The sequence below is a fragment of the Corvus cornix genome, chromosome 2 (assembly GCF_000738735.6).
Source record: "Corvus cornix cornix isolate S_Up_H32 chromosome 2, ASM73873v5, whole genome shotgun sequence".
Taxonomy (NCBI): domain Eukaryota; kingdom Metazoa; phylum Chordata; class Aves; order Passeriformes; family Corvidae; genus Corvus; species Corvus cornix.
Genome location: NC_046333.1, coordinates 115,913,329 through 115,940,063, shown reverse-complemented (window position 1 = coordinate 115,940,063; position 26,735 = coordinate 115,913,329). Strand labels below are relative to the sequence as shown.

Below are 26,735 nucleotides of genomic sequence, written 5' to 3'. Positions count from 1 at the left end.
TAGGGGTGCTGCATGCAGATATAAGAGATACACCACACTGCACAGGTATCTGCAGATGAGGTTCCTAGTGGAGGCACTGCAGTGCCAGAAGAGAGTTGCCTGGCTGCAATTCAGAAGATCCCAGCTCCCTGCTGAAGTTCCTGGTGCAGGCAGAGCAGAGGTGAGAGATGAAGGGCCAGCCCCATCTTGCCCCGTGAGTGGTTTCTAAAGCTAAATGGTGGCAAAAAATACTTGCTTATTCTTCAGTCTTCCCTGCTAAGAATGTTTTTACAATCTTTATTTATTATTGGTATTATTTCCACACAGATAAGGACTTGGTATAAGAATTGTACAAACACAGAACAAAACCACCATGCTTCTCCCAAGGATGTCACAATCCAAGGAAAAGATAAAGTGAAACCATCCATCTAGAAGAGGGCAAGGAATCAATGAGGCAGCATTGCCAGAATGTCAGCTAGTGATCTGAAGAGACCAAGAGATCAGTTAAGATCAAGTTTATCACAGGCATCAAAGCATCTTGATCTGGTCAGATCTAAAACATGAGAACTAGACAGTTAATACCAGATGTCAGAGAGGTGAGGATTAAGGTACAAAGCTCCTTGGAAGAAAAAAAAGAAAAGTTTATATTTGGTATTATAAAGAATGCAGGACAAGGTAGCAAGGGAGGAGGGATGACAGCATAGATAAATGCCCTTTGCAGCAAATATATGAATGGATGTAGCAGGAGAGGAGAGGAGAGCACTGGAAAAATACTGCGGTACAAGGAGGAAACACTTGGGTGAATGTTTTGTTAGGAGACTGGTTAGGGAAAGCTGTATCTTATCAGCAGTTATGCAGAAGGCAAGACAACATTTGAAGGAGTACACAGACAGGGACAGATTGCTGATGGGTGACCAAGGATAAGGATGGGGTACTGATCGTGAGTCTTGAGCCCAACTAAAGACATTGTGAAGCAGCATCACTTGAGTGAAGCAGGTATAAATTCAGTTGCTGGGGAGCCAGAACAGCACTTAAAAGCAGTGCTCCAGAATGTGATTTTTTAATGTGCATTCAGCAAGCTGTGAAGCAAGAAAGGAACAGAACACAAACAACACAGAAATAAGCTTGCATTAGGGCACAGTGGTTAAGGAGGAACAAAAGATTAAGGGAGGGCACGACAGGGTGGCTCTGAGGAGATACAATAGGATGGAGTCAGAAGATGAGAAGAGGTCTTCAAGAGCATGGTTCTGTGGAAACCATGAATCTCAATTTCCAGAGTAGATCTCAGACAGATCCTATTCCAAAAAGTTACTCTGTAAACAAAATACAACAGAGTGAATCCACGTGCATGCACTATGCAAATATTTGCCACCACTCTGATCAAAGTTATTAGGTGATAATGTCCAGCCTTCAACCTGGCCTTGAACAGCGTTTATTAAGGTGTTCCACTACTACAGCTATTGCTAAAGATCAGTACATCAAAGTGTACCATCAATCAGCCTTGAACCTTGTGCAGGGGACTACCAGTGGAGCCATACAGAGTATAATGTGTCTGGAGCCTGCCAAATAGGACAGGCAACCATCACCAGCACCATAGAACCACTATTACAATTTATGTATTGTCAAAAATATGCTGGATAGCAAGAGGTAGCTGAAGAAATACAGATTTTTCACTTCTTATGCTTATCTGGGGGATAATTCTAATATTTCTGAGGCAGGCTTTTTTCATAGCCTAAGAGCCTTTACTTCAAGTTCCTAATTTCAGTGTAATAGAGATTTTTGTAATGAATATGTGGTAAGAATACAAGAAAGAAAGGGAAATAATGGGTGCCACGTATGTAAATTAAAATATCTTATAGTCTGAAAAATATTAAGTTTTGCTACCAAAGACTACAGAAAAATAGAATTTTAAAAAAGTTTAAAGTCCTGTTTTGAGAGTGACAGACAGCCAAAGTGGGAGTCAGTTCACAGGTTAAGAAACATGAATTAAGTTTCAAAACTCATATAGCGAGTGGAGATCTGGCCAGCACATGCAGGCAGCTGAACACCAGCAGCTGCCAAAGTATGTGTGGTTACTTTAGGGTAAACCAAATAAATCTCTAAACTGAAATACGGCACTCACAAGGGGTTTGACTCATTTGTCCCCACACCGGAAGTAGAGACATTTGAAATACCCTGCAGTAACCCATGTATCTCTAGACTCCCTTCATACAGACTTACAGTCCCAAAAGTCAGGTGTCAGGTCTATTGACTTCATGGTTTCTTCAGAGACTGAAAAGCTCCTGGGATCTGACTGTGGGTAGCTGCCTGATCAAGCCCGAAACCTCCACGGAACAGAATGGGAGATGGGCAGTTCACTCATACACAAATGCACACAGGTAGATACCTACATTTAAGTGCCCTAATTTTTGAACTGAATCCCATTCTCAGAGTTTTAAGGACTATCAAAGAAATGTAAGCTCTGAATTCAGTCTTGGTCATCAGCTTTCAAAAGCAAATTTTTATTTCAACAGAAACAATAGCTATCAAGCATATAAATAATAAAAATGCCCTGGAGACTTTTTTTCTTGGTAACATTCTGAAACTAAGTCCTGGAGAGACAGTGTTTTTGGTTTAGGAATTGTATAGTGTAATTTTTGCATAAACCAAGGGAGTCAAGATTGCACAGATAAGGAAAATACTTTGGCCAACAGCTTCTGTGAAAAAATCCCACAAACTGTAGTCACTCAAACCAGCTTTTCATCTACCAGCTACACAGGGGTCATATTTCCTGAATTATGAATTTCAATTGGAAATAAGAAAATTAATTCTTTCCTTCCATTGTATTCAAAATGACACATTCCTGGTTTTCTTCCCATTTAAAAAGTTTTCATTTCAAAATTACTTCAAGTTAAAAGATTAAAAGATGGAAAGCATATGATTTTACTTAATTTGATCTATACTGGCTGTCACAATGTTTTGGTTTGCTGAAAACTGACATATTTGACTTAGGTCAAATCTACTAAATGCCTATGATCCAATTCTTTCTGGAATTAATTATTTTCGTAACTTGCCTAGTAACTAAAACTTCTTTTTAATCTTACCCAGAGAACTGTTAACTTTCTCCTACCAGGCACTCATGTATTGAAATCTATGCAGAACTCATGGAGTATTTACTTTTGAAAACATTTACCAACCAATTCTTTGGAGTTCTTACACAATAAAAGTACCCCAAGACACTTAGTAATGGATTGCTTCCCATCTTGTCAGTATCAGTAGGAACTTAATCTAAAACTTTCACCACAGGAAAAGAAACCATTGTGTACTCCTCTTGAAATTCTCCTCTGTAACATTTACATAAGGAAAGTAACTTTGTATATTTCTATTAACTTGAATGAACAGAAGAGATGTATCCGAGCAGATTCCAAAAATTATTTTCTATCTGTTGCCGTATGCACAAATACAGATCCATCAAACTATGGAGATGTTTCTGTCTGCTGACATTAAATTTTGGTATGCAGCGTCTCATGACTATCACAGCCATAAGGCACAAAGCAGTTGGTGAGATGCATGTTGCACAAACCATTTAGAATAAATAATCAGGTGCAGTGCTGCATCTTGGTTGTCTACTTTAAAATATAACAGAGAAGGGCTTTCCTAATCACAAATCAAAGTCACAGACTATCTTATAATACTACATTTTTGTTTTTCTATTTATTTTTATAAGCTTCTACACATTTACATTTCTGTATCAGAATTTTATTAATTTACTTGCTTATACAGAGAGCAAAAGAAAACAGTCTCTAGTAACAGAAGGTAAAAAAAATCCTGTCTTGCTCAGCTCATAGATGCATGTCAAATCTACTTCCATTGTTACTTCTTCCCCCCAAAACTCAGAAAGAAACTACTTTCATTAATCATATCATTCAAAGAAATAGAAGAAACCATAAGAAAACTAGAAAATTCTTCTGGGTAAGAATTCTAAATGACAATCTCACTAGCATAAAATACAAAACTAAGTCATATTTAAAAAGTTCATGAAGTCATGATTCTAAGAGCAAAGATTATGTTTTAGTCTTTGGGGTCATTCCCTTTCTTAACACCTATTCCCAAATTTTGTTAAATAAGGGGAAAGAAATCCTTCTTCAAGGAGTTGTCACTGGTGACAGTGGTCCCAACAGATCCACAAACCTTCATCTTTTCATTTGACATGCACATCACATCTGTCTGTTTTTCCTCTGCGATTCATAGACTCATAGAGCAGTTTGGGTTGGAAAGGACCTTGGAAGATCACCTAGTCCAGACCCCCCTCTGCAATGAGCAGGGACATTTTCAACTACATCAGAGCCTAGTCCAACCTGACCTTGAATGTTTCCTGGGATGGGGCATCCACCACCTCTCTGGGAATCCAGTTCTGGTGTCTCACCACCCTTACCGTAAAAAAATTTCTTCATCTCTAGTCTGCTCTTTTAGTGTAAAACCTTTACCCCTTGTCCTATTGCAACAGGCCCTGCCAAAAAGTCTGTCCCCATCTTGATTACAGGCCCCCTTTGTATTGAAAGACTGCAATAAGGTTTCCCTGGAACCTTCTCTTCTCCAGGCTGAACAACCCCAACTCTCTCAGACTGTCTTCATAGGAGAGGTGCTCCAGCTTTCTCTTTACTTCTGTGGCCTTTCTTTAGACTCGCTCCTCATTCCTGTGCTGAGGACCCCAGCACTTCAGGCGAGGTCTCATGAGAGCAGAGTAGAGGGGCAGAATGACATGTTTGGCTTTCTGGGCTGTGATTGCACATTGCAGGATCATGCCCAGCTTTTCATCCACCAGCACCCTGCAAGTCTTTCCCCACAGAGCTGTCCCCAACCCCTTTATTCTCCAGCCTGTGTTGACAGCCAGGGTTGCCCTGATGCAGTTGCAGGACCCTGCACTTGGCCTTGTTTAAGCTCTGATGCAGTGCTCGGAGGAAGATCATAAGAACAGTCACTCGCTGCTCAAGATTTTTTTTGATTTGTTTGCCTTTTAACTTCCTTATCTATAAAACCCATTGGATCACAGAATGAGAACAAATTCCTGCTGACTTCTACAGCAATTCCATCTGTTCTGCTTTAGAACACAGAGGAACAAGAAAAAAGAAAAGAAAAACAATAGAAAGGGGAAGTTCTCCCACAAAATAGGTTGCACTATGTGCAGTTTTTAGCATATCACGGGTTGACAGATCAGCTGCAATGATGGCTAAATTCACATTAATGGGGTAAAAACAGGATGGCAATACTGCCAAAGTGCCCTGAACTTAAGTTAAACACGGTAATTGTACACTTAGTCAAAAAAGTCAAAAGAGAATCAAGGTCTTTGATATGAAAAATTTAGCTTAGCAATGGAGGAAAAAAAGTGCAGAGTGTAGAAAGCAGAGCCCATCAGTGACGTTTACATGAAATGTGACACTCTTTCATTACTGAGTTGAGGAAGAGTTGTTTTCTTTTCTTCTAATTTATGTCTTCCAAATAATTTCTTAGTTATGGACAAAATTATGGCTCTCAGAAAGAAGGTGAACCCTTGGAATACAAACTAATATGATCAGCCACCCAAGCAACACATTACTCAAGCAGAAGCACTAGCTGCAGAAGACCAAATAAAATGGATGAAGTGCAACATAATAGGTGAGATCCTGATAGTACAGAGCGAAACTTTGTTGTCAGAAGACTCCCTCAGTTTCAGTGACAGATGTTTAAGAAGGCAAGGAGAGAAAAAAAGGAACGACATTTATCAGAGATGGGCAGGCACCTTCATGGGAAGTGCAGATTGAAAGCTCTCTGGGTGCTGTGATAGCTGGAATAAGAAAGCAGTTTCTTTCATTGTCACATCTGTTGAAACTTTTCTAGGAGAAAACCTGATATGAATTACAACCTATTCCTTCCTAAGAATGACATCATAGAGAGGAGAAAAAACTCCCCCTAATCATTTGCTATGACCATGACTATAATAGTATAGTTATGGGGTATAAGAGTATAGTTAGTTTTTAACCCTGTGTTGCAGGAATTAAATATCCTTGTAACTGTGGACAATCTTTCTATAACAATGCCACAGAATCTCAAGTTCACAGAATATATTACAAAAATCCATATTATTGACTATCACATTGTTATTCTACAGGAAAGAGACTGATTTGTTCATCTAAGAGTACCATGGAATCGTAGAAAGGTTTGGGTTGAAAGGGAGCCTAAAAATCATCTAGATTCCAAACCACCTGCCATGGGACACTGCTGAAGTCCCCATCCAACCTGGCCTTGACCACTCCCAGGGATGGGGCACCAATGACTTCTCTAGACAACTGGTTCCAGTGCCTCACCTTTGTCACAGAGAATTCTCTAATTTCTTCTAACATCTAATCTAAACCTACTTCCAGTTTGAAGCCGTTCCCCCTCATCCTGTGACTACATGCTCTTACAAATAGTCCCTCTCCATCATTCCTGTAGGCTCCCTTTGGGTACTGGAAGGCTGCAATTAGGTCAGCCCAAAACCTTCTCTTTTCCAGGATGAACAATCCCAACTCTCTGTCTTTCCTCATAGGAGAGACGCTCTATTCCTCTAATCATCTTCATAGCAAGTCTTTTAGCAAAATGTAGCTTTCTTAACATCTCTTTTTTTAACAGCAGTAAATAAGTAGTTACTGTGTTTGTATAAAGCCAGCAGCGCTCTCCTAGCTTGGAGAGGCTACTCTTCTAAGAAAATTCATAAAATTCAATGCGTGTTTGTTGGTGGCCTTGACTATGAGTAAAGGCCATTTGGAAATCACTAACTCCAGGTCATCTCTACCTTCTCTGTTGCGTAGTCAGTTGGGTAATAAAACCCACAGAGACAACGAAGGCAAACAGACCTTGCCAGGTTGACATGTTCTGACACTGGATATCAGTCAAAGCAATAGGAGATAAAATTGATGGGAACAATAATGCAGCTATGAATCTGATTTTTTATTGTTGCAAAGTTTTATTGCAGTAGAGACTGAAGATTGCACCTACAACCAGGCAGCCAGTATTTTTCAGAACTGCAGACATGCTGAGAGGCAGGAAACCAGCCACAAAAAAACTAGGATGCAAGCATTGAACATAAAGTTCATTATTCTCATGTGTGCCCACAGGCAGGCCAGTAGGAATTGCTTAGGAATACAGAACCTAAAGAGACTTTCTGTACATGCATAAAATAATGCTTGGATGAGTAAATAAGTGAAGACCTCTGTGTGGAAGACATCAGTGCACGTTAGAGGAAAAACATGAAGAATCAAAGTTCTTCCAAAATCCTTTCAAGGTTCTTGTTTTCTCACATTTATTTATTTGCTCACACTATGACTTACTACACATCCTTATCATATGTATGACCTAAGCTTCTTTCTTAACTTGGGCCATGAAATACAATTATAAACACACAAAACCCCAGCAGAACTGTATTCCAAAGGCCAGGCTCTGCAACAACAGGAATACAGAAAGTACTAGCCAAGTCAAACTTATATATTATTGAGTCCTTTGGTAGCAGGGTGTGCGTGGTCTATCCAAACTTTTCCAGTGTTGGGATTTAAGAGAGAGGGGAAAAAAGTGAACCTGAACCCTGAGCAGATCTTTTAAAGGTCTAATTGTCTGATCTCTCCACTGAAACACTCACTCCTTTCAGCAATCAAATCCTGGCTTACAATTTTTTGTGTGGTGACCAAGGTTACCAAGCTGGGTCTAAGGTCTGTGTCTGTTTCCATGAAATTCAGTGTTCAGGAACAGTCCTTAGAAAATGAAACAAATTACTAGACTCTAAGAGCAGGAGCAAATAATTTAGTAAAGAACATTTTAACATAACCATTTGCCTATATCCACTTATGCTCCCTTCTCTGTTTTCAACGATTCCTTTTAGACTACAGGATTTGACGGCTGCTATGGGAAAAAACCATAATAACCATACACAGGAATATAATTTTATAGTTAAAAGAGGTGAAAGCGTACATGTGAAAACAATATCAAACCAAGAGAACCAATACTAAAAACAGTGATAAATAAAAAAGTGGAAACTACTATTGACATGTATTGAGGTACTCATTCATGGACAAAAAGTGGCAGCACTTTTCTGCATTCAGAGCCAAAGCCTTCTCTATTGAAAATTTCCCAACTCCTTATACCAGGAATCAGTTTGCTAAGTGAAGAAGAATTCAGATGCAAATAGAAGTAAATATCTTATCTATGTTCTCCTCTATTAACTGCAAGCTTTCAAAAAACTAGCACTTATACTTTCACATTCAGGCTGAGGTATTGATTGGCAAAATCTAGTTTAAAATGGACTAAATTGTCATGAAAGACTATATGGACATTTACATTGTGAACATTTCATTACTGATGACTTAATGCAACTTGATTAGTAACAGTTGTAAGTTAAACAGAAATTAATTCTTTGCACTGAAATAGAACATTTATCTGTGGTTTACATAAGGCAGGCACTGAAGTTCTGAGGTTTCCTTTGGTGCAAAACACTGTAGATAGATATTGCCATAAAAAAGTTCATGAAAATGAAAATTTAATTCGGAAATCAGAAAATTTATTTTGTCCTCAAAGTGCAATTATTTGGTAGTGTTATGGTTAGAGGTAGTAAACACTATAAATGGGTTTGGTTTTTCTTTTTCTAGAATAGACAGTCAAAATTCTTATATCAGCACCTAGTAAGACACTAAGAATTCCATGAAATAAATACCATTTTCATGGACCTGCATAAACAATCCCTTCTATTCAAACTTCAGCTAGAAACATCATATTAGAAAAACAACTCATGGTTATTCCCATTTGTGAATTCTTGCTCATTAGTATTTAAATGCTCTAAGAGCTCACCAAATAAATTTGGACTGAAGAAGGTTTATAAAAGTAAAATAGTAGCTCTTCTAGAATAATTCCCTGAATGATTTTTTTAATTCCACAGTTAAGAATTTCTCTCTTGGTTTATCTTAATGCAGTGTGAAATAACAAGTCTACCTTCTCATATCCCTGAAAAAAAACTAAATCACATAGCTTGTAGATCACATATTTAACTCCAGAGCAGACAGCTCCCAGTGAATGGAAAAGAAACCTCCCCATTTCTCAGTTTTAGAGGAAAAAGTTTTTAAACACCGTTTCTTTGCTTTAACATTCAGATGTGCTGCCAGGAAGCTGTTCGATTATGGGCAGAACAAGACCATTACTAAAGGAGAATTGCAACTAGTCTGTAATCTGAGTTCTTTGATGTTAAGCAGACTTTTTTTGGAAGGCCTGTAATGGAAATTTTGAAGATGTACAGTGCTGTATGTAACATCTCCAGCCTTTTGAATATGAAACATATATCAGAATTTATTAATTTTGACCAGAAAAAGGCAAAGCAAGTTGCTTTTCAAAAACTAAGCCATCTTATTTTACTTTGTCTCAGTAGCAAACCCAAACAAATTTGGTTTAATTAAACCCAATCTTACAGAAAGCCAGCATAACAATGAGAATTAAGCAAACAAGAAACAAAACAAACAAACAAAAAGACAACAAAACAAGATAAGTTGATTTTCAAGGTTGGTTCATTCCAGCAGTTCAACTATTGAAAAATGTTTTGAATTTCCCGTTGAGAATACCTGAACTGAATTTCCAGCTTTGTATAAGCTTCTAATTTGTGTTATCCTTTTCTCTACCAAACAGTCCTCTAATACTTCCTGACGCAGCCCAGCGCCTTAATTGTGTCTCCCCTGATGGGGGAGGCTTTTTAGAGTCTTTGCCAGGAGTCAGAGACGAATGGGACTTTCAGCCTTCTCTTTCTTCTGTAGTTGTTTATTAAGTCTTATCAGAGAAATACAAGCTACTGTCATGACCCAGACATAGCATGAAGTAGAGAGTGCAAGAAAAGCCGAATTATCAAGATTACACAGTCTATTAAAGGTAAATCACCCAACGAAAACTTAAAACGAAAGATACTTTCACTTTTCCACCAACGTCTAGTAAATTGTCTTGTCACGTAGACAGGAACTGTGGAATTCTTTATCCAATCATCCCAAACTACTTCTACTGCAGAATATGGAGCAGTAGAAGAAGAAGAAGGTCTGGAGAACAACAACAATCCTCCATTTTGATGTTTTTTGCTTTTATCTACTTACTATAGTAATAAACCCAAAACCTCTAAATTTTTCACCCTGTGATTATCTTACATAGTATTCTATCACCTAGTTCACACCAGTGTAGATTCTAATGCTTCCCAGAGGGTAGGCAATTTTCTCCATGGACAAAGGTCAAAAACAGTGTTGTCCAGAACCATTCAAAACAGGCAGAGAAATATTCTCTGCATTCTGTGTTCCCACAACTTCCCCCCTGTGAAGTAACTGCCCACTTTAAATCACCTCATTCCTGTTTTATTCCTTGTAAGTTACCTGTTTTGAGCTATTTTAAGGTAAGAAATTTAACTTAGGACCAAAGTCTCAATGGAAATGCTCTCTCAAAAGAGAGGTCTTTAAGAAGCAGCCAGAACCATAAACTTGATCAAATTCACTAATAACAAACACTGGGATTAAAATCATCTCCCAGTCACAAAGTCAATTCTGTAAACCTCAAATGGGTGTAAACTGTTCTGCTGCACTGTTTTCATCTAACCCCTCCCAGGGCCAGTGTTTTCCAGGCTAAATAGAACCAATCCCACTTTTAATCTTTTCAGGAACACGTTTTAATTATACCCATCCTACAGAAACACCACAAGCTTACTTCTTTTGGCATGCCATTGACTCAGTATTTATCCCAGACTCTTGCTGCTCACTGTCTCAGCTGCTCAGAGAGCAGCACATGCCTACACTGAGGCCTGCCAGCTTTGCATGAACAAGGAGGAGGTGCATCTCGGTCTCTTCTCCCTGCACAGTATAAGATAAAGACCATGGGAGCTGTAACTTAGTGCAAGCAACTAAGGAGGGAGCTAGCAAATAGCACCTCAGAGTACTTGTGTGCTCTTCCTTGCTTCATTTAATATTGGACAGATTTTCACCAAAGAGCAAGTACAGCATGAGAGAACTGTTAATATATGCTAATTATACAAGTGTGCCCAGTAGTTTAATTAAAGCAGAATGTTTACAAACATTTCAATGCGCTGCTGAGAAAAAAAAAAAAACCCAAACTAACAAGGTTGCGTTTATCCAGAAAAAATGATTACAGAGTTTTCTTTAAAGAAAACATTCAGGTTTTGATTATTTGGCTCGTGTGACAAAGGATCTCTAGGAAAGTCAAGCAGAGGTGAAGTCTAAGCCTTTCATATGCTGCCTACAAGAGCAAACAGTAGGATTATTACCTGCATTTAACGGAAACTAAATGGAACTCCCAAGCTTACCAAACTTACTGTGAGGGAAGATCATCACCCTCTATGAAGTTCTTTCTCCCTTAACTGCATATCCACATAGGTCTGCACTCAATGAACAGTTTTGTGCCAAAAATGCCAAGATGTTAGCTAAATGAGTGAGAATTTATGGTAATAAAAGTTATCACATAAAATTATGAGATGGAAGATTCCATAGGCTTTCAGGTACTGAGAAACAATGAAGTATTTTAAATATATAAGCATTGATACATTTTCTTAGCGCTTGACAAAATAATGTCAACTTCTGGGACCCTCAGTTACTCTCAGCTGCTATTAAATACTAAGATTTAACAGGTATTTGAAACAAAGAGACTGTGATAATATGTAGTTGTAGGTTTTGGCATAAGAGGGAAACAATTCAACGATTTAGTGAACCCCTTTTCTTCATACATCATTCCTTAATCAATAACGGTCTTCAGAAGTAATAAGCAATATAACTTTACCTATATTCTGAACTGAAATATGCCCAAACCACAGACTGCTCAAAATTGGTATCACAAACTTTGGCCTTGCATTTATATAGAGAATTGTTAGTATATAGTATATAAAATATATGCATAGTACATGACAATTCCTTTCTGTTAGGCTTAAATATTTGGCCCACAACACAATCACCACTTTATCACAACATAAATTTGGAATAATACAAGAAGTCTTGTCTGCAATCTTTAACATAAAACTTTAATTACTCAGCACATGAAATCAATTATGATTAAAATCATGCAGATATTCAGAATGCAAAACAAAATACTTCAAATACAACTGCATGTTTAAAATCTACTCAGTCAAATATCTACTTTGAGGTAAAAACGTAAGAATATACTAAGCAATTATAACCTTAACATAAATAAACAAGTACTAGTATTTTCAGAACAAAATAATCATGGAAACAACAATTTTTAACACATATATTGATATAAGAGGTACAGCCCATCTACTCTCCTTCACAGTGTGATCCACTCATCTGATATAAATCCAAAAATACTAAAAAACTCCACACTACTAAAGCACAGCAGCCAGTTTCCCCCAACATAAGACTCCTACCTGCTTACTGCAGTGTTGGGGCAAGTTATGTGAAAAAATATACAATTTCAAAGATTAAGGGGTTTAATTACACAGCTTCCAAACAAGAACAGTGAAAGCTGCACAACCAAATCCCCACTGAATACTACAAAATGCCTTTGGCCAAAATTACAAATATAAAGAACTGAAATTCAGATCAAAAATACGTGACCAATCAACACATTTATGCTGTCACTTGCATGCACAAAAGCAGACCAGTTCTGTGTTTGTGCACCTCAGTGTATTTTTATTTGGGGTTGTGTAAGTAACTGTGTAAAGAATCATGTCACTGCAGAGGGTCCAACTGCATACTCAGATTCAAAATGACCACAGGCCTCCTCTAAATCACATAATTTCCCCAGATGACAGTGGTCTCTCACATTTCTCTAACTTCCAAGAAGAAAAAAATTCATATTTATTTTCATCACAAGTAGTACAACTAGAATACAAATAAGAACATTCTATCATAGTCTGCAGCAGCTGAGATTTGCATCTCCTGAACTGATTCACTCATATGAGCAACAATACAAGGAAAATGACATAAAAACTAGAATATAAATATTATACTGCACTATGAAACACTACAAATAGAACGTACAAAAATTATATTAGGGCATTAATTATCTGTAAACCTATTAAAAAGAACACCTTAATACAGTTTGCAAGGTAAACATAACCTACAGTCTAAGTTTTCAAATGGCTGTTTGTCAGTGCAGCATAGAACATTTCCATAGTGCAAATCTTACCAACTGTATGAAAGATACTGTCCCCTTCAGAAAATGCTCCTTCCCCCACCCCCCTCAAAACAACGAGTCACAAAGTCCTATCTCATTTCACATTTAGTATAAGATGTGGTTTGAAACATACTAACATACAGAAGCTTAATTTTAATATTGAAAAACGTTTGAATAATGTTGAGAAATTAAAATAAAAAAGTTAGATATGTTATAGCTGGAAGACATGAAATCCAAAAATATGATCCCTGGAAATGAGGAAATAAAAAGACACTGATATCTCCTTTCTTTGATCTTTTGGAAACATACTGTATGACAGTACAGCAGGGTCCCTGGGCTGTACAACAACCGTAAGGTTACTTTAATTGCTGAAGAATCACAGTGTTAAGTATATCTGCTTCTTGCAGCGTCAGGCTTTCATCCGTTAGCTCTTTATTTGGAAAGGTAGTCACAAGAACAAAATCCGTTGTTGCAAAAGCTGGACGGGACTGGATAATGAAATCTCGAATATGCTTAATCCTGTGAAAAGGATATGGATATGAAAACTCTGTATGATTCCATCTGACATATATCTCTGAACATTAAGATGATCAGAGAACACAAAACCATCAAGCAGACTAAACCAATAAGTAAGTTCTAGATTTCACATTTCTTTTTGATCCAGATAACTAATGATTGTAGCCTACAATTTTTTGACTCTTGCATAAAAAAAACCCTGAAAAATTATAGTGAATGTTGCTTGTTTTCTCAAGGAATAGAAACAAAATTTGTAACATGGAATTATATTGCAAACTGATACATAACACAGGAAGCCAAGTAATTTCAACATCACTGTCAAAAGTTTCATTAATTAGTATATTCCAAAAAAGGTGAAATTATTAATGGAAGAGAGAATCTTAAAATATATGGTCAAAGTGAAGAGAAAGTAGAGGGGAATTACTAATGCACTTCAAAAGCAAGAGGTTTCTCCTACTCTCACTTGGCAGTAAACTTCTGAACAAGAGTTAATAAAACAATCACATCAACAAGAATAATTTAATTTTATAAGACACAGATTAAAAAAAAAGTACTTTAGAGATAAAATCCTGAAATTTGAGGTTTTTCTATTAAGACACTAAGATGAGAATAAATCTGTGAAGATGTTTTGTGATTAAGTTGGCAAATATACTGCAGCCAAATAAGCAGGGATTTCAGCTTTCTACCAGTCTTCAAGGCCTATGACATAAGTTATGCACTTTAGCAGCTGATTTTGATCATATTTATGTCAAAGATAACCATAAAGATTCACAGTCAAGAGAAAGTTAATAATGATTAAAATAAGCTCATGTCAACACAACCTTGGTTGTTACAGATGTTACTGGCAAGTTTACCACTTCTACACTTTCAGGCAGACAGAAGAACACACAACTCAGCTACAGAGGCTCTCAATAAGCCCCATGGTTTGTCTCAGTCACTTCTCCAGCAGCTGCTGTGAAGAAAGGATCTGAGCCTGTACTCTTAGGATATATTATCAGGTCAAAAGTATCAAAAAATATTGCTACTGGCATCTCACCTAAAATTTCCTCATTGTAGTCTGTGTACACTGTCAGGTAAAAAAAGCTACACATCATCCTTATTCTGAGCCAGGAGGAAAAAAAGGAAACAGATGAGCTATCCATGTAACAACATTAACATGGAATTGGGTCCATGGTAACACCATCTCCAAGTCAGGATTCAAGTTGCAGCCATGTTCTAACACAATTGTGCAGATTTCAAATCAAGGCTGACTTTTAACACTGTTTAAGCATGGATAGAACTGCTGCCCAAATCTCTGCCCTCTGCCCAAAGTTCTCTCAGCCACACAGTGGAGAGTGGAGCTTTGCAGAACCTTGCACTAACACAACCTCTTAGACAAATAAATGGGGTTGGCCAACACCATTTGTGGCACTGCCCCAACAGTGTCAATAAAATTGGTGGCAAGCTCTAATCAGCAAAGCTACTAACAAATCTAAAACCTCCATCATGTTCACACATTGCCAGTTCTTAGGAGATGACCACCCAAAACAAAAAGTAGGTTCTCAGTATTATGTCCAACCCACATGCTGGAATTGCAAACAAGCATAAAGTGTCTATATACCCTTCTGCATATGGGCTGCCATCTACACTTATATCTGTGACATGTTTTGTCACAGCCTCGAGTATAACAAGGTAGAAAGCTGGAATTCTTGATTATGGGCCACAGGATTTCTCTGCCCATAGTGTGGACTATATTCCAATTGAGACTATACGCCACACTTCGTAATGAAGTGCTTTCACAGTGTTTCCCAAGTCATCCACCTGGTCCTCCCAAGGAGGGCCCAGGGCTGGGATGACTACATAGTGGGGCTATCCAGATTTCAGTTGTCCTGGGAAGAGTTACGGCTTGTATTATGTCGTTAAAAAAAATCAAAGGACATAATTGGTTATAAAAGTTTGTATAAAAGTTGCAGTTATCAAATATATTGTGTTTCCAAGTACAGAATTTTTGACAGTCAGTTTATCATACATCCATGTAATGAAAGTGACACAGAACTATACACTTCAGCAAGGCTGGTATTTCCCCCATTTTGATGTCTTGCTGAGACTCATTTAATGACAAAACACAAACTTATCGAAATAGTTAATGTTACCTGCGTTGATGCAGAATCAATTTACCTGTGTGTTTGATTAAATCTTTGTATTAATCGGCTTCCATCTGCTAATCTAATTTGAATTTTAGTTGCTGGCATGGAATCATCAATCAGAACAGGTGCATTAAGAATGGATTTCTCCTCCTCCTCTGGGGAAGAAGGTGTGCTGACTATTTCAGGTGTAAGGCTATAGGATTGGAAAAAACCAAACCAGATGTTACTAACAGAACCATGACAAAGTAGTCTGAAATTTTCAGTCACAGGAATGAAACAGCATATGAATACAGAGCACAGAACAGAGATTCTAGCTTTTTTCACCTTCCAAGTTTTTGCCCTTCGCCACTGAAAGCTTTGAATCGCAGTCTGGGCTTCACATATTCCTGTTCTTGGTGATCTTCCATACCCAAATTAACCTGGCCACCATGAACAAGTCGCTGCAGTTCCACAGGAATTTCCCTTAATTACAAAAATAAAAATTTTCCAATTACATCGTGGACTGCAAAAAAAAATTATCCAAAAAGTACACACACAGTATGAGTCAATAGTACTATTATGTCTACTTTGAAAGTCACGTTTAATTATTTTATGAATTGATTTCATCCTAAATGAAGGAAAAAAAAAAAGTGAATTGACAGTCAAAACCTAGAACATACTTACATCTGAATCACAGAATGAGCTAGGAAAAAAATATCAATACAAAAGCTGTTGTAACAAGTACCATTCAGAGTTAAACCCTCAAAGGAACCAAAGTATTCCAAATTTTTAAGTGCCCCATGCATCTGGTGACAAATACAAACCATATTTTATGGGTTCAGGCAAAGAAGAAGTCTGGAACTTTTAATAAGCATGTGGAGAAAGCATTTTACTTCACTCCAAAGACATACCTCAAAAGGTTTTTAACTTTAACATTTTAACATTTTAACTCACCCTCTTTTAACAGACTCAAGAAACTGAGCATTTGTTGGATCTGAATAGGATCTCAACTCGCCATCATCTAAACTGAATCCATTTCTCCACAGTTTCAGCAAAATTTGAACCTATGAAGCAAAACCAGTGAAATAAAAAAGTGAAGAAAGACAAATAAGGTAGTACAATTTCATACAGACTAGTTAGAAGTTTTGATCTATACTTAACAGATTTTGTACCAGACGACAGAAAGAAGGCAAATGACAAAATAAGAACAATACATTGCACTGTACCTGTCACTGTTAGATTCTTTTTGAAAAATCCCAATAGTTATAGACTACTATCTTCTTCTAGACCACTTTCCTACCTTGGGAAAAAGAATCTCTTAATCTGCTATCCATGACAAAGTATGACATAGTGAGGGTAGTGATCTTTGCAGTGTTCTAGTTACTTTCAAAAGCAGTAAACATTTTTATTGATAAATTAAGAAATAAACCCATAAAATTACAAATTACTGCTGATAAATCTGTTACAGCAAAACCTACACTTTCCTCAAATGCTGAGCTCCAACAAGCTGAAAGTAGCTCCATTAAGTTCAAATGCTAAGAATTCTGGAAACCAGCTCCCTTTGCTCCCTTCTTATTTTGCTACATCCTACATGAAAGGTCCAGCCAGGACGTTTCAGCTTCAAAACCTGCACTTCTCTTCCTTCTAAGTGCTTCGCCATCCAGCAAAACTAGACTTTCCTAGCCAGTAAAACTGGCTTCCCTTAGAAAACTAATTCTGCTCCCAGTTATGGTAAGTCCACTGCAACAAGATTCTGGCTGGCTACAGCTGGCTGTTACTTGGAGAGTAGAACGATTACTGAAGAGCAGAAGTAGAAGCTGTTACTGAAGTTAGCAGCTCCTTGTGTGGCACGACAGCACCCCCTAGCCGGAACCACATCCTCTGGGCCTTAGTAATTTCTTGGGTTTGTTTCTAGACAAGCTGAAGATTTGCTTTAGCCATTCACAAAAATAGCAAAGTGCAGAGAACTTTGTTTTTCCCCACCCTCTCCTTCACACCCTGGTTTTTAAGTGATAGGAAAGAAAGGCCTCTAACCTGCTGCTTCACCTTTCCTAGAATACATCCATGCACTCCAGTCTGAGACTGGCTGCTTTGCAAGCCACAAGAAGAATCCATTCCCAGAAGGATTAAAATGTTAGCATAACTAAGAGAATCCAAGACAACACCTGATGGAAAGTAACTGAAAAGGAGGTGTGCTAAGAATTTTAAAGTAATTTACATTTGACAATTCCATAATGGAGGCCTTAGGGGATACCCAATGAACAGCTGTTCTCTATGGACACTTCAACAATTTCTACTGAGCACGTATCTAATATTTAGATATTATTTTTTCCTCATAGACATAGTTACTGTAATACTGGCATTTCAAACTGTAAACATGATTAAGCAGGCCTCTGTTAGAGGTTTTGTTTTCTGCTATAAATTTTACTTACATCCTGATTTTCTCCATATATGTATTCAGAGTGCTTTTGTGATGAGTCACCCAATCTGTATCCACCACCAGAAAATGACTGAAAAAAATACATAGAAAAGCTTATAAAACATTTCTCTGAAACAGTTTATTAAAATTCTTACCTGGGTGAAAAAAAAAAAAGCCATCCACAAGCTTGCTTCTGCAATAAAAAGCAAGTACTGTTCTATCATGTATTTTCTAAGTGGAAAATTGTATCTAGCAGCCATAATCAGGCTAAGCAAGCTTTGTGTGACACATTTCAGCTTCTGTTCTGTATACTTTTTCAAACATAAGAATCATAGAATACTTCAGTTTGGAAGAGACCTTTAAAGGTCACCAACTGCTCCCCTGTGACAAGCAGGCACATCTTCAACTTCATCATGTTGCTCAGAGTCTGGTCCCACCTGATCTTGAATGTTTCCAGGAATGGGGCATCCACCACCTCCCTGAGCAACCTGTTTCAGTGCTTTACCACACTCATGGTAAAGAATGTCTCTCTTATATCCTCTTTTATGTACCCTCTTTTAGTTTAAAACCTTTACCCCTTGTCCTACCAAAACTGGCCCTGCTAAAAAATCTATCCCCATATTTCTTATAGGCCCCCTTTAACTACTGGAAGGCTGCAATAAGGTCTCCCCAGACCCTTGTCTTCTCCAGGGTGAACAGTCCCAACTCTCTCAGGCTTTCCTCATAGGACAGATGCTCCATTCCTCTGATTACTTTTGTGGCCTTCCTCTGGACTCACTCTAACAGGTCCATGCCCTTCTTGTGCTGTGGACCCCAGAGCTGGATAAAGCACTTCAAGTGGGGTCTCACCAGAGTGGAGTAGAGGGGCAGAATCACCTTCCTCATCCTGGTGCCCACACTTCTTATGATGCAGCCCAGGACATGTTTGGGCTGTGAATACACACTGCTGGGTCATGTCCAACTTTTCATCCACCAGTACCCCCAAGCCCTTCTCCAGAGCTGTTCTCACTTCCTACATTCTCCAGCCTGTGTTGATCCTGGGGGTTGCCCTGATGCAGATGCAGGACCCTGCACCTGGCATTGTTGACCTGATGAGGCTCCCATGAGCCCACTTCTCCAGCTTGTCCAGGTCCCTCTGGATGGCATCCCAGACTTCAGGCACATCAACTGCAACACTCAGCCTGGTGCCACCTGCAGACTTGCTGAGGGTGTGCTCGACCCCACTGTCTGTGTTACTGATGAAGACATTAAACAGCACTGGTCCCTCTATGAATACCTTGTCACCATCCTCCATATGGACACTTAACTGTTGACCACTACTCTCTAGGAGCAATGCTACAGGTAAGAGATTTTGATTTGGGATGCAAATTTAGTCTGGATTCTTATTGAATCAAATGTAATTGAAAACAAAGCATGTAATTCCAGTTCATGATGATTTCTAATGATTTCCTCTGAAATAGTGTGGTTCTTTTCCTTTATTTTCTAGAGCAAGCTATTTGAGCACAGACAATATAAACCTGTGTTGAGCAAATCTGCTATTCACAAATCACAGAAAGGGGCACTTGCTCTCCTGTGGTTTTATGAATTTTAGAGACACAAATGTAAAGAGAGATCAAAACATCTCTTAACTTTTACCTTAGCTTTACTGAAATCACCAGATGCTCTCGAGGCTTCATCTAATGGGACAGCCCCATGTTCTTTTGCTTCCTTGAAGAGTTCAGCAACAATTTTACTCGGATTATTGGAAGCCCCAGAAATCTGTAATCCTCTATATTCTGAGTCACCTGAATAAAATCTTTAGAATAGTAATGCACATAAGCAACAATGCTTTAAATGACAAGCACAATTTTTCTCTTTCCATCAGAAGAAAAAAAATTAATGAACAAAGAGACAAATTTGGCACAAAACCTTTTCATTCTGATAAATGTTTCACTTGGTTCTGACCTTCCCAACAATCCAAGCAGCACTACACTAAAGACATTTGACTAACAAAGAACCAAGGTGCCTTCTGGAGCAGATCCCAGAGATTAGGGGGCAAAGCTGTAAGTTTTAAGTGAACACAGTCCTGATGCAGCTGAGCACCTTATGTGGCTGTCACCTATTCCCAGAAAGACTGATTTCCTTAGGCGTGTCCTGTGCATGGGACTGTGTCTGGACTGGATAGAATATAAATTCACAGCTAACACCACCTTAGCAGAACAAGTATAAAACTATTCTTGGAAAACCGGAACAGTGCTACAATTTGATTTTTTAATTCAAACATCTAGCATACTTCCCTTCCTGACAGTATCAGAAATGGAAATTTTCTAATAAATTTAATTAACCTTTCAAGGCATTTTAAAACCAGCAGAAACTGTTGTGAAAGCTAATTTGTAGGTGTTTTCTTCACCACAGCACCATTACTAGGTCTTGAAGACAAACTGTTGAACTACAAATAATTCTGTTCAAAACTGTATCTGTTTGATTATAAGGATCAAGATATTCCTCGAGAATTATCTTGAGAAAGGCACTATAATCTCTAAATACTAATGAAATAGATGCTATAAAAATATCTGTATATAAATCAAAACCTGTCAAATCTGTTTTGTCTTTGATTACAGGAAGCATTAATAATTAATAAATGCCTTCTACTTTCCTCAACTTTTACCCTTAACCACTTGGGGTAAGGCAAGTCAATTAATCCATGTGAAACTATCTCCAAGACCAACGATTTTATAATGTGTTGATTCCACCATATTTTACAATTACCAAAACACAGTATTGGGTATGAAGGTACTGTACATTCATACTGTTTTTATAATGCCACATAATTGTCAATCCCTAAGTAACATGTCCCCTTTGTACATAAATCTGTATTTATTACCCCAACTACCATTTATATGGAAAATCTTTAATTTTTAGATCTGAAAGAAAAATAGTGGTAAGGAGATGAAACAGCAATTCTTATCAGAATTTGTATTCAAGAAAGAAAGGAAGTACTCAAATATTTGAGCAATAGATACACAGAACAATTCAGGATACTCGAGAAAGGCAAAAAAGGTTTTGAGTACAAGTGTAAGTTACAACCTTTGCAACAATACAGGTTAAGGCATCTACAGGTCCTACATCACTCCAGTCAGATTCTACTAAATATAATTTTATGACAAGAGTGTACAGCTAACACTCTAATAAGTCCCCTAGCTCTTTGCAGGACAGACCTAGCTCACACGCATTTTGAAAAAACAGGACGGAGCACAGTGCGAATGTGACACAAACCCCAACTACTTTCACAATTGTTAAATTATTTTTTCCATTTTGTTTTAAAAATACCTTTGGTTTTCTTTGTCATCGCTCATGCTTCTCTCTGGTTTTCTCAGCCTTTTAAGAGAATCCAGTTTAAGACTGCCAAGAGAATAAAAAAAAACATTTGAGGATGACTGGCACATAAACTTCATATCTAACTTCTGAAGCTACTTATTTTTCAAAAACTTAGGATATCAAGTTGTGTTTTTTGGTTTTTGGGGTTTCGGTTGGTTTTTTGGGTTTGGTTTGTTTTTTGTTTTTGTTTTTTGCCAAAGTACACAGCCATGAATGCTTCTCAGTGAATAAGCAGGAAAGGGCACATGTATGGCAGAGTCATTTTGCATTAACAGTTGGACTGCATGGTCACAATAGGCCTATTCCAACTGAACTATTCTATGTTAGCATAGAAGAGCAGCACTGTTTCCATGCAATTAATGCACTGCTCATCTGAGAGCAAACTGAAGTCTACTAATTCATCTCTTCCTTCTCACACAGATTGCAGAATGAATGCCAACAAATAACAAGTATTTGCCAACTATCACACTGAAGTGTTTGAGATACAGTATTGCAGCTTTTCCTTTGACTGGGAGTAGGAAGTTTTAACTTTATGATATGTATTGGTAAATGGAGCTATTTGCTTTATTCGTAAACTTTTTTCCTATGTAGCTGGTTAGTCATCTTAGGTGGTTTCACCGAAAGAAACAAAAAACCTCAAAACCCCCACACTTCCAAGTGTTGCACGCTCTGCTAAAAATCTCTCTTCCTGAAGAGATCTGCATTTGCAGTGCACCTGAAGCATGACTGGTGACTAAGATCTTTTCTGTTGCTTGACCTCCTTAAACACAGAGATCCATATTGGCAGCAGTGATTGAAAAACAAGACACATATAAGACATGCCATGCATGGCATCACTGTTAGTAATGTTATAAAGACGTCTTTAAATTATTTTTTAAAAATAATTAAAAACTGGAAAGATTGTTTTATTTAAAAAATACAAGACTACACTGAATCTTCAAATGTTATGTGAACTGCAAACACTGTAGGTTAGCAAAAGCTGGACTGAAATATAGGTATGTGTCTTTCCTTCCACCTGCCCAACCCAGAAAAATTCATTAAGAAGCCCTTCTTATTTCTGTCACCCCAATAGGAGCCTACTAAGGAACCTACAAAAAAATTTTAGAATCATTATTTGCCTCATCAGACACTGACATAAATAAAACCCTGAAAGCAGCTCACTTGCCAAGTTTCACACAAGCTGCCGCTTTGCTGAACTTTGAAGAAGCAAAGAACTGCAGTAATTTTCTGATACAGCAAATTTCCAAATTCTGTCTGTGTAAAGAAAGAGCAACACAGCATTTTGCTTATCTTATATGAAGTGGGGTTAAAGTGTTTTGAAATACCTGGAATACCAATTAGTACAAAGGCTCCTAAATAAATAAATTTAAAAGGCATTCTGAGAAGACAGACAATACATTATTGCAGGGACTCACAATTTTTGATTCTGACTTGCTGTAGATTGCTTTTTATACAAAGAGGGGATCAAGTAAGAATGACAAAGTTTTTTTAGCTAATACGACACCTATCCACACATTTCTGAAAAACAAAACACGTATTACCTCTGTGATACCTTTGGGTTACTGGTCTTTGTAGCTGCTGGCTTGTCAGAACACAATGACTGCCTTTTAGCTTCATCTTCATATAACTCTGCCAAGGCCAGCTGTAGGAAACAGAATTCTTTTTTGTAAGTCTGTAACTCTAGAACTACATATAGAATAGAAATAAGACAAAAAAGAATGTGAAATATGCATCTCTCCAGAAAATTAGAAACATCAACATGAGGAACCCAAACTAAAATTCAACTTCCTTTCTGTTTTATGGAACAAAAAACCAAACTACACAATGCTTAAATGCCATTATGACTTGGAACTTGTACTCTTCTATCCTTTGGTTTCCACTACTTCACTGGCTATGTACAGCCTGTATTAGATTCAGTCATGAGAGTAAATACACACAAAGATATTAAGCATCAGCTCATTAATGGGAACAAATTGAAATAAAGCATCTAGCTAACCCTCTGATAGAAAACAATAATAAATTCTACAAACATTTTACATAGAAATGTAAAAACATAATTCAAATAAGCTTGTATTGGGATGAAGAACAAATTCAGCCTAGCTGGCTTGCATTCAAGACATCACTCCACAAATACTCAAAAAAACCCCAACAACTTTTTCACAAAGATCCCTGAAATGCAGCCATTATCACTGGCAAGTCCATTCTTAGAAAGTTATGCAAGGGACCTGCAATGTCCTTTCAACAATCTTTCTTTCGCTCTGCATAATACTCTACTTTGTCAAATCATCCTTAGTTTTGTCCCCAAACCATTCTGTTCACACTATGCAACTGACATTAACATTTTATCATACACACCAGAAAAGGTAGTAGGCTAAAATTTCATTACAGTTTTATGTAGAAGGAATACACATTAAAAGAAAATGAAACATCATCTGTCCTTGAAAACACACTGCTAGGAACACAGGGTGCTAATCCCATATTATTTTTTGTTGTTTCTATAATATTGTGAGGTATTTTCTGCAGAGAAAAAAAATACATATGAGGAATTATAGCCATTAAAAAAATTAAATTGAGTAAAGACAGCCAAAAAAAAAAAACCAAAACCAAACCTGCTGAAGGCCTCCATTCTCTCGGAGGATAGAAGAAAATACCTTTCAGATACGCAAAGCTGATGGGTAAGTCATAGACAACACACCCCATTACCATCCCTAATCCAAGGACTGAGGGATGCTGAGAGAGCATAGATGGGCATAGCCAGGCTTCTGTGCTTTCCTCATAACCCATCTCTTTTGGTGGCACCACAAATCAAGTACAGACCCAGGAGGGTACTTCCTTGGGGTTTAACACTTTATCAGTAGGCAGCTACCCAAGATGCCAGTCTGCTTCAGTTAACTAAGACCTTGTGAACCAAAAGTATCAACATAGACTTTATTACTGTTACATATGGAAATAATAATAAAGCAATCCCAATACAACAGTAACACTGGAGAAGAGAAAGCTCCACAGAGACCTCACTGGGGGCTTTCAGTACTTAAAAGGGGCTTAGAAAAAAACAGGGAGAGAGACTTTTTACATAGACATAGTGATAGGACAAGGCAGAATGATTTTAAACTACAAGAGGAGAGATTTAGATTAGGTATTAGGAAGAAATTCTTTACTCAGAGGGTAGTGAGGCATCAGAACAGGTTTACCAGAGAAGTTGTGGATGCCCCATCCCTGGGAGTGTTCAAGGCCAGGCTGGATGGGGCTCTGAGCAACCTGGTCTAGTGGACGGTGTCCCTTTCCATGGCATAGAGGTTGGAACTACATGATCTTTAAGGTCCCTTCCAACTCAAAGCACCCTATGACTGCAGCAAAAATAATCCGAAAAAGAACCTATGAAAATTCCAAATAGTAACCAAGAAAAAAAACTATGCCCATCTTTCTCTGTTAATTATGTATAATTAAACAGAATAGGGGAAGTTTCAGTTACTAAGTTTTACCTGTTTTCCAATCAATTTCTCGTTAAAATATTTCAAACCTTCAAAAAGTGTCAAATCACATGCAAAAAAAGGAATACTGCTAAAAGGGTTTGTAATTAAGCATTTAAGTACCAATGCTGAATTATATTTGTGATCACACTCTACTTTTCCCACATGCACCTGGGAAAAGGTCTTGTCCTTAGTCTTATACCGCATCTACGGAGACTGACACTTTCATGCGGGACAAGACATTCCTATCAAATAATCAAGGAATGCAATGACACTGAAATAGCTTCAAGAACAGTTAAAACACAGCTGGTGAAGTGTCGGGAGAGTCCTTCCCGTTCCTTGGAGAACTGAGCACCCGCCGTTTCCTAAGGGGCCTAGTTCTCTTCCACAGGCATCCTTCCCTTCCCAGCCTCAAAAGGGGCGTGGCAGCTGAAGGAAGAAAAGCCGACTGGGCTCAGAGGGCACGTCGGGGGAGCCCCGGCAGGAGACCCGCGCAGCGCCCGCTGCCCTCAGCACCGGCCTGGGGCGCCCCCGAGGGGACGCGACGCTCCGCCCGGCCCCGCCCCGCCCCGGCAGCGGGGCCGCACCTCCGCCCTCTCACCTGCAAATCCCGGGCACTGGGCGGGCGGCCGCCGCTCCGGGGCTGCCGGTCCCTGCGGCCAGCGGCGGCTGGAGCCGCGGGCACATCCCCGTCCGGCTGCGCGGGCGCTGCCCCGCCGTCCGCCATCTTGTGGAGGCGGTGGCGAGGGCCGGGCGGGGCGGGGCCAGTGCCGCCGGGGCGGCCGCCATGGCAACGGGAGGAGCCGTGTCGTACCCAGCGCACCGGCCCGAGGCCGGCTGAGGGCCGGCTGCCATAGTGCTTATGCACTTCAGCAAACAAAACCATCAGCATTCATTGGTTGCGAATTGCATAGCTTGTCTGTCAGTTAGTACTCAAAGCCCTGTTGGCTAGTTGTACGTCTCGCTTCTCATGCTACTTACTGTGAAGGTACAGTTCTTCCCTCCATTTGAGTCCGAGGTCCATTTTGAGTCGGCGGTCAAGGAGTCGATGGTCACGGTCGCCCACTGCCAGAATTACCTTTCACAGACTCAAATAGACTGGAGCAGACCTCTGAAATCGAGTCTAACCTGTGACTGAACACCACCACCTCAACTAGACCATGGCACAGAGTGCCACGTCCACTCTTTCCTTAAACACCTCCAGGGACGGTGACTCCGCCACCTCCCTGGGCAGCCTGTTCCAATGTCTAATCACCCTTTCTGTGAAGAAATTCTTCCAAATGTTCAACTCAAGCCTCTCGTGGCACAGCTTAAGATTATGTTCTCTCATGCTGTCACCAGTTGCTGGGGAGAAGCTGCCAACTCCCACGTGGCTACAGCCTCCTTTCAGGGAGTTGTAGAGAGTCATAAGGTCACCCCTGAGAGTTCTTTTCTTCAGTCTAAACAACCCCAGCTCCCCCAGCTGCTCTTCAAAAGACTTGTGCTCCAGACCTTTCACCAGCTTCATTGCCCTCCTCTGGACCCTTCTCTTTCCCCCAGTTACTGCTCAGTTCTCCTGACTTCACTCCTGGTGGTTCTCATCCAGACAGACCCTTCATCTTGGGATTGTCTTCTCTTTTCCTTAAAACAGCTCCATACACTGAGCATGATGCCATATTTTATGGGGTGTCCCTGTAGTCGTTTGGGGTCAGCTGTCCTGTCTGCATCCCCTCCAAGCTCCTTGTGTACCTCCAGCCTTCTCACTGG

At 38.9% G+C, this 26,735-nt stretch overlaps 1 protein-coding gene across 2 annotated transcripts; it reads right to left on the bottom strand.

Annotated features, from left to right (window-relative positions):
- Positions 1–11,986: 11,986 nt before the first annotated feature.
- Positions 11,987–25,723, bottom strand: UBXN2B (UBX domain protein 2B). 2 transcript variants are annotated; one of them, XM_039549722.1, is made up of 9 exons: positions 25,591–25,723; positions 23,061–23,161; positions 21,472–21,543; positions 19,798–19,957; positions 18,176–18,253; positions 16,698–16,807; positions 16,089–16,226; positions 15,796–15,957; positions 11,987–13,641 (listed from the first exon to the last, which is right to left on the bottom strand). In XM_039549722.1, the coding sequence occupies exons 1-9, from the start codon at positions 25,714–25,716 to the stop codon at positions 13,479–13,481; spliced, it is 1,110 nt and encodes a 369-aa protein (XP_039405656.1). In that variant the 5' UTR covers positions 25,717–25,723; the 3' UTR covers positions 11,987–13,478. The 2 variants fall into 2 exon arrangements, with proteins under 2 accessions (XP_039405656.1, XP_039405657.1); XM_039549723.1 differs by having other exon boundaries at positions 13,571–13,641; positions 15,771–15,957.
- Positions 25,724–26,735: the final 1,012 nt, after the last annotated feature.

What these genes read in the sequence shown, in the direction of transcription:
- UBXN2B (XM_039549722.1), bottom strand. Translation starts at nt 25,716, where the DNA reads ATGGCGGACGGCGGGGCAGCGCCCGCGCAGCCGGACGGGGATGTGCCC. An exon ending in AACCCAAAGGTATCACAGAG is followed by an intron (nt 21,544 to 23,060) that starts GTAATACGTGTT and finishes TTCTCTTGGCAG; the next exon opens with TCTTAAACTGGATTCTCTTA. An exon ending in GTGATTTCAGTAAAGCTAAG is followed by an intron (nt 18,254 to 19,797) that starts GTAAAAGTTAAG and finishes TATTTTTTTCAG; the next exon opens with TCATTTTCTGGTGGTGGATA.